This window comes from Syzygium oleosum, unplaced genomic scaffold, assembly GCF_021117445.2.
Source record: "Syzygium oleosum isolate NSW1041296 unplaced genomic scaffold, Sole_v2.1 Sole_v2.11, whole genome shotgun sequence".
NCBI lineage: Eukaryota > Viridiplantae > Streptophyta > Magnoliopsida > Myrtales > Myrtaceae > Syzygium > Syzygium oleosum.
The window spans coordinates 10,369,099-10,382,929 of record NW_026607495.1 but is presented as its reverse complement, the minus strand read 5'-3'; the positions used below and the strand labels follow the sequence as shown (position 1 = coordinate 10,382,929).

The 13,831-nt window shown below is 43.7% G+C and overlaps 1 protein-coding gene across 1 annotated transcript in view; it reads left to right on the top strand.

The window, feature by feature from the left end:
* Window positions 1-2,453, top strand: part of LOC130134695 (disease resistance protein RPV1-like) — a 28,996-nt gene extending 26,543 nt beyond the window's left edge. The window contains exon 3 of the mRNA XM_056315977.1: window positions 1,501-2,453. Coding sequence (XP_056171952.1) covers window positions 1,501-2,400 — 900 coding nt within the window. The 3' untranslated portion in view covers window positions 2,401-2,453. The remainder of the gene's footprint in view (window positions 1-1,500) is intronic.
* Window positions 2,454-13,831: the final 11,378 nt, after the last annotated feature.

The window sequence follows — 13,831 nt, the reverse complement described above, 5'->3', positions numbered from 1 at the left end:
CCACTATTGCGAAGGCCGTATATGACCAACTCTCCTCTTGTTTCGATGGTTGTAGCTTTCTAGCAGAGATTGGAGAAACAATACAAAAATGCTGGTGGTATTCAGTTTGTGCAAACTAAGTTGATATGTGATATTCTTGGGCGAGATGGTGACGTTGCTTCTTTCGAAGGAGGAATCAGGTTTTTCCTGGATGTATTTCGCAATATAAAAGTTCTGATTGTCCTAGATGATGTGGAAGAACAGTCTCATCTTCATGATCTTGTAGGAGACCAGCTTGACTGGTTTGGTTCTGGAAGTCGGATAATTGTCACTTCAGAAAATGGTGGAATTCTCCAAACATATGATTCTCGAGGCCTGGTCCGTACATATGAAGTGAATGAGATGGATAATGATCGAGCTCTTGAACTTTTTGCAAGCATGCTTTAGGAACACACGGTTTAATACCTGGCTATCCTGAAATTGGGAAGCGCATTATCAAAGCTACGGGGCGGGTTCCATTTACTATTGAAGTTATTGGTTCATTTCTGCGTGGAAAAACAATAGAAGATTGGAGGAAGATAGAGGACTTGATAAAACCACGGAAGGAGAACTCTCGAGAGATTTTGAAGGATTGTAGGGAGATTTCGAAAATCTGTTATGAAGCATTAGATGAAAAGCAGAAACAAATATTTTGGGACATAGCATGGTTTGCCAATGGCGTGGATAGCCGAATTGCATCATATATGTGGCCCGATCAAGATCCTTTACCTTCTCACCATGTTTTGATGCCCCTAGTAAAAATTGGAGCAGGCAACTTGCTGTGGATGCATAAGCTGTTGAAGCACCTCAGTGGATCTATAGATAAAGAAGGATATCCTAGAAGGCGCAGTAGACTCTTTTTGCATGAAACAGACCTGAAAGTAATCAACAGCAAAGAGGTAAAGGCTTATGGTTCAATGGTTTACTTTCCACCGTAAAATGAAAGCTTTGACATAGAAGGTCTAATATGCTATCCAGCTTTACTTATTTTACCATCTAAAGGTTTTCTTTGCATGCACGGAAAAGAAAGCATCCTAGTCCTTATCACATAGCCAAATTGTCAAATCAAATTTTATAGCTTCAGATTATTTGTTACTCTTGGCAAATGTAGGGGAATGGAAGAGGTGGAAGTCCTATGTTTTGACTTCAAAAACTGCCGTCCCCATACATTTACAGAAACAAATTTCAAGAGCATGCCAAACGTAAGGTTCTTGAAATTCGATCATGCAAGTATGACTGGAAATTTCACAAATGTATTTCCAAAGTTGAGGTGGCTTCGTTGGCAAGGGTGCCCAAGCGATTTCAAAGCAACAGAATTTAATCTGACTGAACTGGTCATTCTTGATCTTTCATGGAGCAAAGTGACCGAAGACTGGGGAGGTTGGATGAAAATCAAGGTGGTTTCCTATTACTACTCTAATGCATTTATTCTGTTAATTATCTGGCAATTGACCTTATGATGTTTTCTCTTCTGTTTTATAGATGGAGCAATTGAAAGTCTTAAATCTCACCGGTTGCACTGACTTACTGATAAGTCCTACATTTTCTAGCTTCCCAAAATTGGAGATACTAATTCTAGAGAGATGCTCTCGGTTGGTCCATCTAGATCCTTCAGTTGGTGGTCTCAAAAATCTACTTTGCCTGAATTTGAAGTCCTGCTCTGAACTCAACATGTTGCCTGCCGAACTGGGTGGCTTGGAAGCTTTGAAAGAACTCCTCATTGATGAAACTTCTGTGCAAGAGATTCCCTTGGAAGGTGATTTAAAGAAACTTGAAACTCTTTGTGCCTCCAATTGCTTGTCATTGAGTCTCTTGCCCCATTCATTTGAACACCTGACATCACTTACAATACTCTCAGTAGATAATTCAAAGATTACCAAACTCCCTGGTGGAGTGGGAGAGCTAGTGAAACTCCGACGTTTGTCATTGAGGAATTGTCGTTGGATACGAGAACTTCCAGACTCCATTGGTCAATTAAGCTCTTTAGAGGAGCTTGATATGTCGGGAACAGGCGTTGCAAAAATACCAGATTCCTTTGGAAATTTGCGGAGGTTGAGAGTGTTAAAGATGGACTATTGCTTCATAATAGAATTTCCTAGCTTTATTGGGCGGCTACATAGCCTTGAAGAAATACATGCCTCCTCGTGTAGGAGTTTAAAAGGGGAGATTCCTAGGGACATTGGGAAGCTAGTTCATCTGAGAATCTTGAGGCTGCAATATTCTGGTATTTGGAGCCTACCCTATGAAATCAAGCATCTTTCCAAGCTGGAGACTCTTGATCTACTTCACTGCGACATGCTTCATGAGTTGCCAGCACTTCCCTCTGGTTTGGTTAACGTGCGTTTGAGTCCAACACTGAAGGAAACAATGTCTTATCTTTAGAATCTGTCTCTGTTTCGAAGAGTTGGTGCTGGGTTTTTAAGATCACCTCCAGCACAATTGGGGGAATTTGTTTCGTTATTGTGTAACTTAGATAACAAGGTCATTGAAACCAGTCTTTGTCCCATTAGCATCTAAATACTTTTTTATAGCAAAGATACAAAAGTATACAAAATGAGTATTCAAATAAATAAGTTGGTGTTTGTACTTTGTAGTAAATATATTTGGAGTTGGCACAAACATATCAAAAGGTGCTTTTTCCCCTAAAAAAAAAAGGGATGAGCATACTAGAAGTCCTAAAACTTGTCACTTAAAGTATAATTAAGTCTTAAAACTTATCACTAAAAGTACAATTGAGTCTAAGAAGTTGTCACAAAGTGTAATAAAGTCATAAAATTTTTAAAAAGTGCAATTAAGTCATAAAACTTATCACGAAAGTGCAATCGAGTCCTAAAACTTTTAAAAAGTGAAATCAATGGAAGAACTTGATTAGATCAATTTGACAAGTTTTAAAACTTGATTACACTTATTGAAAGTTTTAGGACTCAATTGCACTTTCGTATAAGTTTTAGAACTTAATTGCACTTTTTAAAAGTTTTAGGACTTAATTGCACTCCGAGTGATAAGTTTTAAGACTTTCAATGCACTTATCTAAAAAAAAAAAAACAAGATGAGTGGTTGTGTGTGATTTTGTTTTTTTTTTTCTATTGACTGGTGTTTGCAAAATATTTTCTCGGGGAAGTATAGATCCCTATTTGTGTAAAGAAGTATAGCATCATCCAAAAGAGTGGAATTGATAGTTCATAAATCATACATAGATTACAACCCATTTTCATGGTGAAGGCCTATAATGCTTTCTCTTGTTGTCAGCTTGGAGAAACGTGGACTAATTGAAAAAAAAAAACAAATTAAATTAGAATGAGCCTAATGTGGAATTATACAATTCGAATGTCTCTTTTATGTGTCTATGTATAGCTGGGTTACTGTAATCAACTACAGGTTATCCTGCTATCTTGAAAACGAATGAATTATCAATCAAAAAGAGAATAATTCAACCAAAAAACATACATCAACAAGAAAAATGGCACAGAGGTAGAAAAGAGTAAGTTATCGGTATATTATGGAAAAAAGTACAACAAAAGCATAAAAAAGAAATCACCAGGATGTGCGTCGAGGGTTGCGCTTTGGTTATTTTCAACTTAGGAACCGAAGTTTACCCAAGAAATCTTAAACATGTTGTATACTTGATGCCAATGCAATCATAAATTTTCCAATTTAGCTAATGTAATCCTAAACATATTGACAATTTTTAATATAATCCATTCTCCATCTTGCCTGCAACTTAATGGCTAAAAATAGCTCAAAGCCCAACATCACATCCGGTCCATCGCCTTAGCCATAATTTTATGTGCCACGACCGGTGACGATCGCCTACACACCATGAGAACTCATAAGCCAAATTAGCTTCACTGTGAGCTCCAAGTGAAGTAATCGAACCTTTGTTCATCTAATCGAGTAATTTTGAAATTAGGCCAATTTGAAGTTATGTGAATTTCTTGAACTACGATGCTCAATTGAGGAGTTATTAAGATGTGGACTTATATAGAAATGATAGTTTAAGGCATTGTGAAGCTTATAGGGTTTGGCGAAAATTGATTCCAAAGTACAAATGACTGAATGAATTTTAAGGCCTTTGTATGCAATATATGTGTAATGGACAAAGATGAAACGGCTCATAAATGAGTTTCTTCATAGCATGTAGAAGTCGCTTTTATCGATGATTGCCTGAGTTTAATCGAGCCGTTAGTTAGAGTAGGGCTACTTGATTTTGATATAGTCTTTGATTAATTGATAGGAAATATGAGTTTGTTGGTTCAAGAAACCTTCGTTGGTTGGTTTTCTAATCTTTCCTAGGTAAGCAGCGTTATCTCTTCTACGAGTTTGTAAAATCATGAAGCGATATGGATTAGATATATTATCACTTATGAAATGGCATTTTTATTGCATAATCAAGCATTTACGATCATTTTGTCTATTTAAAATGGAAAAGTATATGTTAATTATAGTTTAAATTGATTACCTATGAATGGATTGCGAAACCTTGTTACGAAAGAATTACAAAATGTTCTTGACTTTGAATATGGTTTACAAAAAGTTCTATGTTTGATGAACTAAATCGTGAAAAGAAATATGATTTGGTTAGTAAAGCCGAGTTCTGGAAATGGATTTTGGATTTGATTGTGGGTTATTAGAGAATGTTGTTAGGTGGATTATGCTCATGTTGCTATGATTAGAACCCACTGAGGGGTAAGTATCGGGAATATTATCAAGATGTCCTTCTATAGGTGGAGACCTAGCCGTAGGATAAACTTGGTCACCTTTGTCACGGGCATTTGGCGGGAGTATAATTGAGCATTAGATTAGTCGATGAAACGAACTATCGACGCTTGATCAGATAGTAGACTGACTCAATGTGATGAACCATTGATGATTGATTTGTTATTGATGATTGATCTGAAATGCAAAAGTTTTATTGAAAAGGTATGGTCCACTTTCGGATAGTTTACGGATATCGTATAGTGGATATGGAATTGATGAGCTATGATATCATTTTCTAAAGACGGATAGTGAATGTCGGATTCGCTTTGTAATATATGTACTTCTCACTTCAAAGTTATGATTGTTCATACATTCTTTCCAAGTCATTTTCAGGTTCAGCTAGTGACAAGTAGGACAAGCGATATCGACGGGGAATTTTGATAGTTGAATCTTAGTTATGAGTTAAGATAGATAGATATACCACCTAAATGGTATTTCGGACATTTAGTTTGTTAGTTTGGGAAAGTATATGGTCTTATGATGGATTTTGGAGCTCTGATCCCGTAACTAGATTAATGTTTATTAGATATATAGATGGGGAGATATCCTTGATTTCGGGCTATTGCTGATTATGTTTGAAGTTGATCCTTTTGGTAGGAGGATGTGATGTCATTGCCTTGTTCTTGTAGAGTTGGGAGGTGGACACCAACTAAGTCGTCCAAATGTCGCTCTGCTTATCATTTACTCCCTCCTCGCATACTCTGCTGGTGGGAAGCACCTTTAAAGCCTGATTCCAACCTAGTTCATCCACCGGCGGACTGCGGTTTGGTCGTCCGGACATTGTTGTTGTATAGGATAATGTCGGATAGGATAAGGATATGGTAGGATTTAATATCCCATCCAATATTTGTTGATGTCCAGATATAACATGGATTCAAATAAATATTATCCAAATGAATGCTCTTGATTTACAGGATTAAAATTCAAAAATAAACTATGGAAGTCGTGGGAAAACTATTCTGCTCTTCCACACACAAAACGACCTATAAATTGAAGGTTAGAATTGTACTCTTATACGTAATTGAAGGAGAAAATAGTTATTGGGCTTTGGGGAATTTTTCTCACTTCTAACCCTCCCTCCTCTCAAGATTTGCTGTGAACCTGATAAATTGAAGGTTAGAACAGCCTATACGTACCCCACTGAGCCCAATTAAACGACCTAAGCAAGAGCTAACAATAGTGTAAGTGATTTTCGAAAATCGCCTAAAGCATGGGATTTGCAAATACCGTAGGATTACTACCAGAGGTCCTTTCATTACAATGCCATGTTTACTTCCGTCCATTCCGTGTTTACTTCCGCCCATTAAGATGACATATCTTTAAAGATGTTTAACGCCCTAGAGGGAGAATGGGAATTGGGGCACAAGCTTATTCGAATTGTAATCCCCATATCGTTAAATGAGAGTTTTCGCCCTTTTACATTAATTGGTTGTGTTAGCTTGCGCAGACCAACCCGACTCTGATTGCCAATAGATTGTTGTTGAGTTATGTCATAGATCGTAAGAGAGGGACTTAACACAAACTAAGTGACATTCCGAATTTCGCTTCATTTTACTGATTTATAAACGTGTATTTCGTCCGGCGCTTATAATAAAATCTCGCGGAACCGATCACTCTTGGGTTATTATTTTCAAATTAGAGATTTCGCTAGAATCGCACCCGATCGAATTTGGACTGCTATTTGTGAGCCTAAACTTTGGTGTCGTATTTCTGAGTTCTAGGACGAATTTAATTGATGGTGCTCTATGCCAGTTATGGCTAGCCTTCGATATTACCCGCCAGGATATGTGAAAAGTGGATTTTTGACCTGCTGCGGATTTGGATTAGTAGACCTTTCGGGGAGTATGTTTTAGCTATTTTCTTTTGGCCCTTTTTCCTATATTATTAATTAGGATTTTCGTACCCGTTGGATCGCCCTTGGGCTTGAACGGCGAATCGTTGGATCGCCGATCATTACGCTGACTTTTGTCCTCTCTCTCTCTCTCTTCTCTCCGCCGTCCTTTCCCTCTCACGCTCACGCCCTCTCCCTCCGCACGGTCATTCCCTACCTCCTTCCTTTCTTCTTCTTCTTCGTCTTTGGGGCTGATCGCTGCTCCCGCTACTCTCGCCTGTGACTGGGCCACTAATGCTCCTGCGGCCTCACGGGGCTTCCACTTTCATCCGTCCCGCACGCCGCGCATCGTCCACCCCGCTCGCTCTGCCGCCGCCCTGACCGCCGCCGGCTTCACCGCCGCACCACCGCCACCCCGATGGCTTCACACTTCCCTCCCTCCTCGTCCAGCCTCACCGAGCTCCCACTCCTCCGCGCTCTTGCGGCCCAACAAAATGTCCAGGCCGCCCTTAATCGTCGTTGTCATCATCCGTCCAGCCGCTTCCTTCCCCCCGTCGATCAAGCTTAGCATGAGCGGGCAATGGCCGGGCCAAGGCCTAGCGCTCGGCCTACCCCGCCTGGGCCGCTCGCCGTCGCCGGGGCTCCCACCTCCACTGCTGGCCCAACTCCTTAGCCACCGTCTCCGCTCGCTAGCTCGCTGTCGTCAGCTGCCGCCGGTCGCCTGGGGCCGCTCGCCAAATGAGCTCCCGACCTCAGCCTTCGCTTGTCGGCTGAAATGGCCACCTCCACACAGCCTGCCTACTCCTATCATTGCCTCCTGTCATTTCGACCCACCCACTCCTCGAAATACCGCTCCGGTCGTGGCCGAGGGGTCGCCACCTGCCGGGCTGCCGCAAGAAGGGTCTGGTTGCCCGGGCCGCGGGTTCGGCCGTGTTCGGGGCGCACCAGGCTCGCCGCCCAGGCATCGCCGCCATCCACCGTGCCCGTCAGCTTCTGTGCATCGCCACTCCGGCCCACTCACTCAAGGGCGCCCCTAGGCACGCTCACTTGCAACCGCGCTCGTGCGTCGGCGCACTGCTTCGCCACCGTGCCCGTGTTAGCCGGGCCGGGCCGGGCGCCCGCTTTTGGCTCCACGCCTCAAAGATCATTTCACCCGGGCCATTTTAGGCCCGTGCCGATTTTTCCTAAAGCCAAAACCTGGGCAAGTGACTTCCCAAACCCTACTTAGTATAATGGTATTTTTAGACTTGTTTAGGGTGTGATTAGTACCGGTTTAGTGGTTAAACTTGGGTTAGGGCCAATTTATAAATGTGGTTAATTGGTGGATTGAAATGTGGTGATTATGTGGCATGTTTAGTGGCTAATTTATGTGGGGTGCGATAAATCGAATTGTCGTGTCGTTTGTGGATGAAATTGATGTTTGAATGTGGCCGACTTGAGTGTCGGATTGGTGGTTCTTGTGTGGTGAACTCAGGATTGGAATTTCTGATTAGTATGACGTGTGAGAATGACAATTGAATTGGTGTGGCACGTGTAATTGTAAGTTAACGGATTCTGAGACGTGCTGGACGGTGATCCGTAGAATGATAGCTGATGGACTTGGAGACGTGTTGATGGTGGTCCATAGAATGAAAGTTGACGAACTTGAGACGTGCTGGACGGTGGTCCGTGGAAAGGAAAGTTTGACTCGGGACGTGTTGGACGGCGGTCATTGGAAATTGATTGAATTATGTGGCTTGTGTGCCCGTGAGAACGAACTTGAGACGTGTTGACGATTTGGTCCGTGAAAGGAAAGCCACCCCGAGGCGTGTTTACGCGGGTCATGGGAACGAAAGAAATGTCCCGAGGCGTGGCTTACGCGGACTAAGCCCGACTGATCGGAGGGCCGAGCCTCGAGGCGAGCCAACGTTGGTGCTATGAGAAAGGACTCGAGGCGTGTTTACGCGGTCGTGAGAATCTCGGGACATGGAGTGCGTGGCTTACGCTGCTCCGAGAAAGGACATGAGGCGTGTTTACTTGGGTCGTGAGAATGGACATGAGGCGTGGTTTACGCGGGCCTCGAGAAAGGGACATGAGGCGTGCTTTACGCGGGCTGTGAGAAAGCTGGTTGGACACGTGTGCGTAATGTGACTAGTTGGATTGGCTAAATGCACGGTGGGTGTTTGCTTGGATTGGTTGAATGCAAGTGTGTGTATGGCGCCGAGTGATTGTGATATGGTTATGAGCTATTGCATTATCATGTTTGGTAATTCAATATGATGTGGTTAGCACGTAGGTTCGAGACTTGGTAAGTATGTTGTGTGGAATTGATTGTGTTGGCCGGGGTGGATTGCATGTTAGACTCCGCCTGGGTACGTTTTGGCCTAGGTGCAGATAAGGGCTTGCCTACTTATCGGTGATTTATCTCATCCCCCGTTGTTAAACATTTTCGTAACTCGGAGTGACGGATAATCGCGCGTGTTGATCGTAGACCGGAGTGACTTCGGGCATTTGATGTTTCATTCCACCTTCGGGTTGCCCCCGTTTTGTATAGTGAAGTAGGTTGAACAACCTTTACTCCCTTTTGATGAACGTGGTTCTACTGCTTGTATCCACAAGTATTTCTATAAAATGCGTATATTGATTTTATGCTAGTTCTATCCCTTGGTCATGGTTAATTGTCCGGGTTATTTATGTTTCGTCTGGCCATGCATTGGGCTTGGCCTGGGCGACGCATCCCGAGACGCCGCGGCTCAATACTACTAATTTGCAAATAGGTGTTGCGAGCTCCGGGCCGGGTTCGAGGCGTGACATCCCCCTGCTGATTTGGTATCGAGAGCAAGGTCAGCTTAATCCAAATTGGTCGAAGCTTAGAGTGATAAGGAGCGATGACTTTGAGGTAGCCGGGCTAAGGAGACTTGTGTGCCATGCGTACCCTGATCGGTTGATTGTGATTGCCGAAAGGGACGATGCAATAACATGTGAAATGCAAAGGTGGCTGTGGGACTTGAGGTAAGTGCACGAAACCCCGTTGGTTGTGATTGAGTGACGTTAAGGATTGGCTGCCTCGCTTAGTGAATTGTTGTGCGATAACTTAGGGCTTTAGATTGGTATAGTTGGCCTAGGTCTTTAATTCCTGACGGAATTATAGAAGGTGCAGTGAGTGCGTGGGAACCTGTGGAGTATGAGTAGCCGAGGTCGAGGCCTCACAGAGGTCCCCAAGTTGGAGTTGCAGAGGATCCCGTGAGTGGATGGAATTCCCGAGGGCACTCGAGGAAGCTTGGAATTTTAATGGGAATGATGGGAATCAAGGTCAAGGGCAAGCTCACGCAATGACAGATGCAACAACTCGGTTGAGCAATTTTTTTGAAATTGAAACCTTTGAAGTTCGATGGGAAGAATGAACCTAAGGGCCGCATCACTTTGATAAAAGAGTTGGAAAATGGCTTTAAGGTATTGGGGTGTTTTAGTCGAGGCTTCAACGGGAAGTGCTTGGCGAAAGATGCGCGAGAAACGTAAAATGACAGAAGTTTCTTCCTGGCCATAAAATCGGATGTCGCCGATCACACGAGGTCGAGTTTGTAAGGTTGTCTAAGTACGCACTGCTGATGGTCAAGGACCATGTAGATAGGACAAGGAGGTTCCGAGATGGATTGGAAACTTAACTCCTAGCAAATGCTTAGTACTCTTGAGTCTTAAGGATTACAATGAGCTAAGTATGAGCAGGGCCCAACGGTTGAAATGGATATGAGTGAAAGTGGCCGCTACTGGATCAAAGTGCACGCTGCCAAGGACAATAGAACTGGGAAAGAAAGCCTACGGCAGAGAATGTGAGTACTTGTCCCCCTAGTAAATAAGAACTTCTGAAAAGTCGAACCACCGGTCCAACTCGCATGTCGGTCTTGTGGAAGGAGGCATGGGAATGGCCCTTGCCTAAAAGTGGACTCGGAGCATGTCAGGATGCGGACAGCATAGTATTACCAAGTGAGAAATTGCCGAACCGACAAGTTGGGATTTACCGATGCACCGCAGCCGACCGGCAGGGGACATTACGCGAGAGCCGCCCACGGCGCATTAACCGGGACCGGCTAAGGACGTATGGGAAAGTGTATGTTGTGGCCGAGAAAGAAGTGAAGGATGTGCCTTGGAAAGTCTAGATGCGTTATGAGATGCATTGGGTGCAATAGGGAGATGATTTTGAAGTTATCGCTTGAGTGGTCAGTGTAAGACTTATAATCAATTTTATGGTGAATAGGCGCGACGCTTAAGGATTTATGGATTACTCATGATATTCTTGGACGGGGTTTGGAAGGATGAGTGTTGCTTGAAAATTTCGTATTTTTGTAAAGAACCGATGTGATTTGTTTTGGGGAGACCTGTTGGATTGAAATTGGATGGATTGAGAGCTTTATCATTGAGGTATAGAAAGATAATTATTTTGTGGCCGACTTCGCTGGTTGGCGAGCCAGGCTAGAGGACATAGCCGATGTGTAATCTTCCCGATGTCTTTCCTCGTGGAATTGCCTGGATTACCACCGATAGAGAAGTGAGTTTGTGATTGAGTTAGGGTCATAGAGACAACCAATCTCGAAAGTGCCCCTATGATGTCGTTGTCGAATTTAAGGAATTGAAGGTTCAAATATAAGAGTTATTGGATAAAGGTTTCATTCTGTCCGGGTGCGCCTCTCCATGGGAGCCAAGATATTCGTGAGGAAGAAGGATGGGTCGTTGAGGTTGTGCATTGATTACATACAAATTCTCGAATCAGAGGGACCATTAAGAATAAGTACCCGCTGCCAAGGATAGATGACCTATTTGATCGCATGTGGGGCGTTGATATTTTCAAAGATCGACTTGAGGGATCAAGGTATCACCAATTGAGGATTAAGAAAGAGGATGTGTCGGAGAAGGCATTCAGGACAAGAAATGGGTACTATGAGTACGGTGATGCCGTTTGGATTCACTAACGCCCGCCGCCTTTATGGATTTAATGAATCGAGTGTTCAAGGAATTTCTAAATCCCCCGCCAGATCGTATTCATAGACGATACTCCCCGGTGTATTCGAAGAGTTCCGCTGAGGCATGAGGTACATTTGGAAAAAGGTTCTACGGACTCGAGTGGAACATGCACTCTACGCCAAGCTTCGCAGGCGCGAGTTTCGTCTGCTGAGTGGCATTTTTTTGGGACAGGATATCCGGGGAAGGAATTGCGTGGACCCGACAAAGATTAAAGTAGCTTACGACCGGGCGAGGCCGACAACGTAACCGAGGTTCCTGAGTTTTTGGGTTTAATGGGTTATTACCAACGTTTCGTGGAAGTTGCTGCATTGGGCAACACCGGGGACGCGGTTACTAAAGAAGGAAACGAGGAGTATGAATGGACGGATAAGTGCGAAAGGAGTTTTCAGGAGTTAAAGCAGAGGTTGAGGATCACACAAGATTGACAATTCCGTCAGACCGGGAGGTTATGAGATCTACAAAGGGGACTCATCGCTAAGAGGATCGGGATGCGAAGTAATGCAACATGGAAAAGCGGTGGCATACGACGCGACAACCGAGACCGCACGAGCAGAATTATCCCACGCATGACTTGGAGTTGGCCGATTATTTTCGCTTTAAGATTTGGAAGACACTACTCCGTGTGGGAGAGAAATTTCAGATTTACACAGACCCAATCAAAGTTTAAGGTACTTGTTCTCCCAAAAGGAATTGAACATGAGATGTATCAGCTTGGACGGAACTCCTTAAGAACTATGATCGCCACATTCCCATATCATCCCTGAGAGGCCAATAAGGCAAATGGATGCACTAAGTCGGAAATTAAGCATTGCGCATATAACAATAAGGAATGGACCCTATTAGAAGGAGTTCGGGATCCGTAATCTAAGTTTGAAGGGAAATATGTCTCAAGTCCGTCATTGCGGATTGAAGATTGAACCGGAAACTAGATCAAGATAAAGGCGGCAATTGACGAACCCGAGATTCGTAAGCTCTCCGAATTAGATGTCATTAAAAGAAACCTAATTTCGTGTATTCGAGGATGGGATAACAGGAAGTTCCATGGACGGTTGTGTGTGCCCGATGATGTAGAGCGAAAGAGGAAATTTTGTCGGGCTCACCGTATCACTCACAGGATTCACCGTGCAAGGCAAAGATGCACGAACTTGCAAATAAACATTATTGGTAGAACGGCATGAAAGTGGATGTAGCCAAGCACGTGGGCCAAGTTTAATATGTCAACAAGTGAAGGCACAACATTGCAGCTAGGCGGAATGTCCTGTACCCATTCGAAATTCCTGAGTGGAAATGAGAACACATTACAATGGACTTTGTTACGGGACAATGGCGAGTTTCGTGAGTGAGTCATGATTCGGGATCAGGTGGTAGTTGATCGATTGACAAAGTCAGTCAGCACATTTTCTCCGTCTGCGAAAGGACTTCGCCTTAGAAAGGTATGTGCAGATGGCATATGATGTATAGGGTTCGTCTCACACGAAGGGCCCTGACGATTACTCCGCACCTGATCCTAAATTCTATTGCCGCTTTTGGAAAAGTCTTCAAACGACATTAGGAATGAAGTTGCTGCTAAGCACGGCCTATCATCCTGAAACGGACGGCCCAGAGGACGATTCAAACTTTTAGAAGAAATGCTACGAGCATGCGTGTTGGATTTTAAGGGCAAGGGCCGGGGAAGAACAGCTTACATTTGGTTGAATTTGCTTACAATAATAACTATCGCCAGAGTATCACAATGGCACCGCTTGAAGCGCTGTATGGCGCAGCTTGTAGGACGTCGTGTGTTGGATGAAGTTGGTGAAAGGAGCATCACAAGTCCAGGAGTTAGTTCATCAATACGGAGGGGCAAGCCAAGGTAATTCGGGATAGACTTAAGATCAGCTTTGAGTCGCCAAAAGAATTATGCAAACCTAGGGACGTAGGCCTTGGAATTCCAAGTGGGTGTAGGGACCATGTTTTCCTCAAGGTATCGCCATGAGAGGGATTGTCACGTTTGGCAAGAAAGGAAAGTTGAGCCCAAGATACGTGAGTCCGTTCAAGTATTAGAGAGAATCGGTACTTTGGCATATCATCTCGCATCGTCGCCAAATTTGCTACAAGTTCACAACACGTTACACGTGTCGATGTTAAGGAAGTATGACCAAGACCCACCCACGTGGCCGTATTATGAGGAAATACACGTGGACAACAAGAGGGTCGTGGCGCCGAAGGGCCAAAAAGGGACTCCAG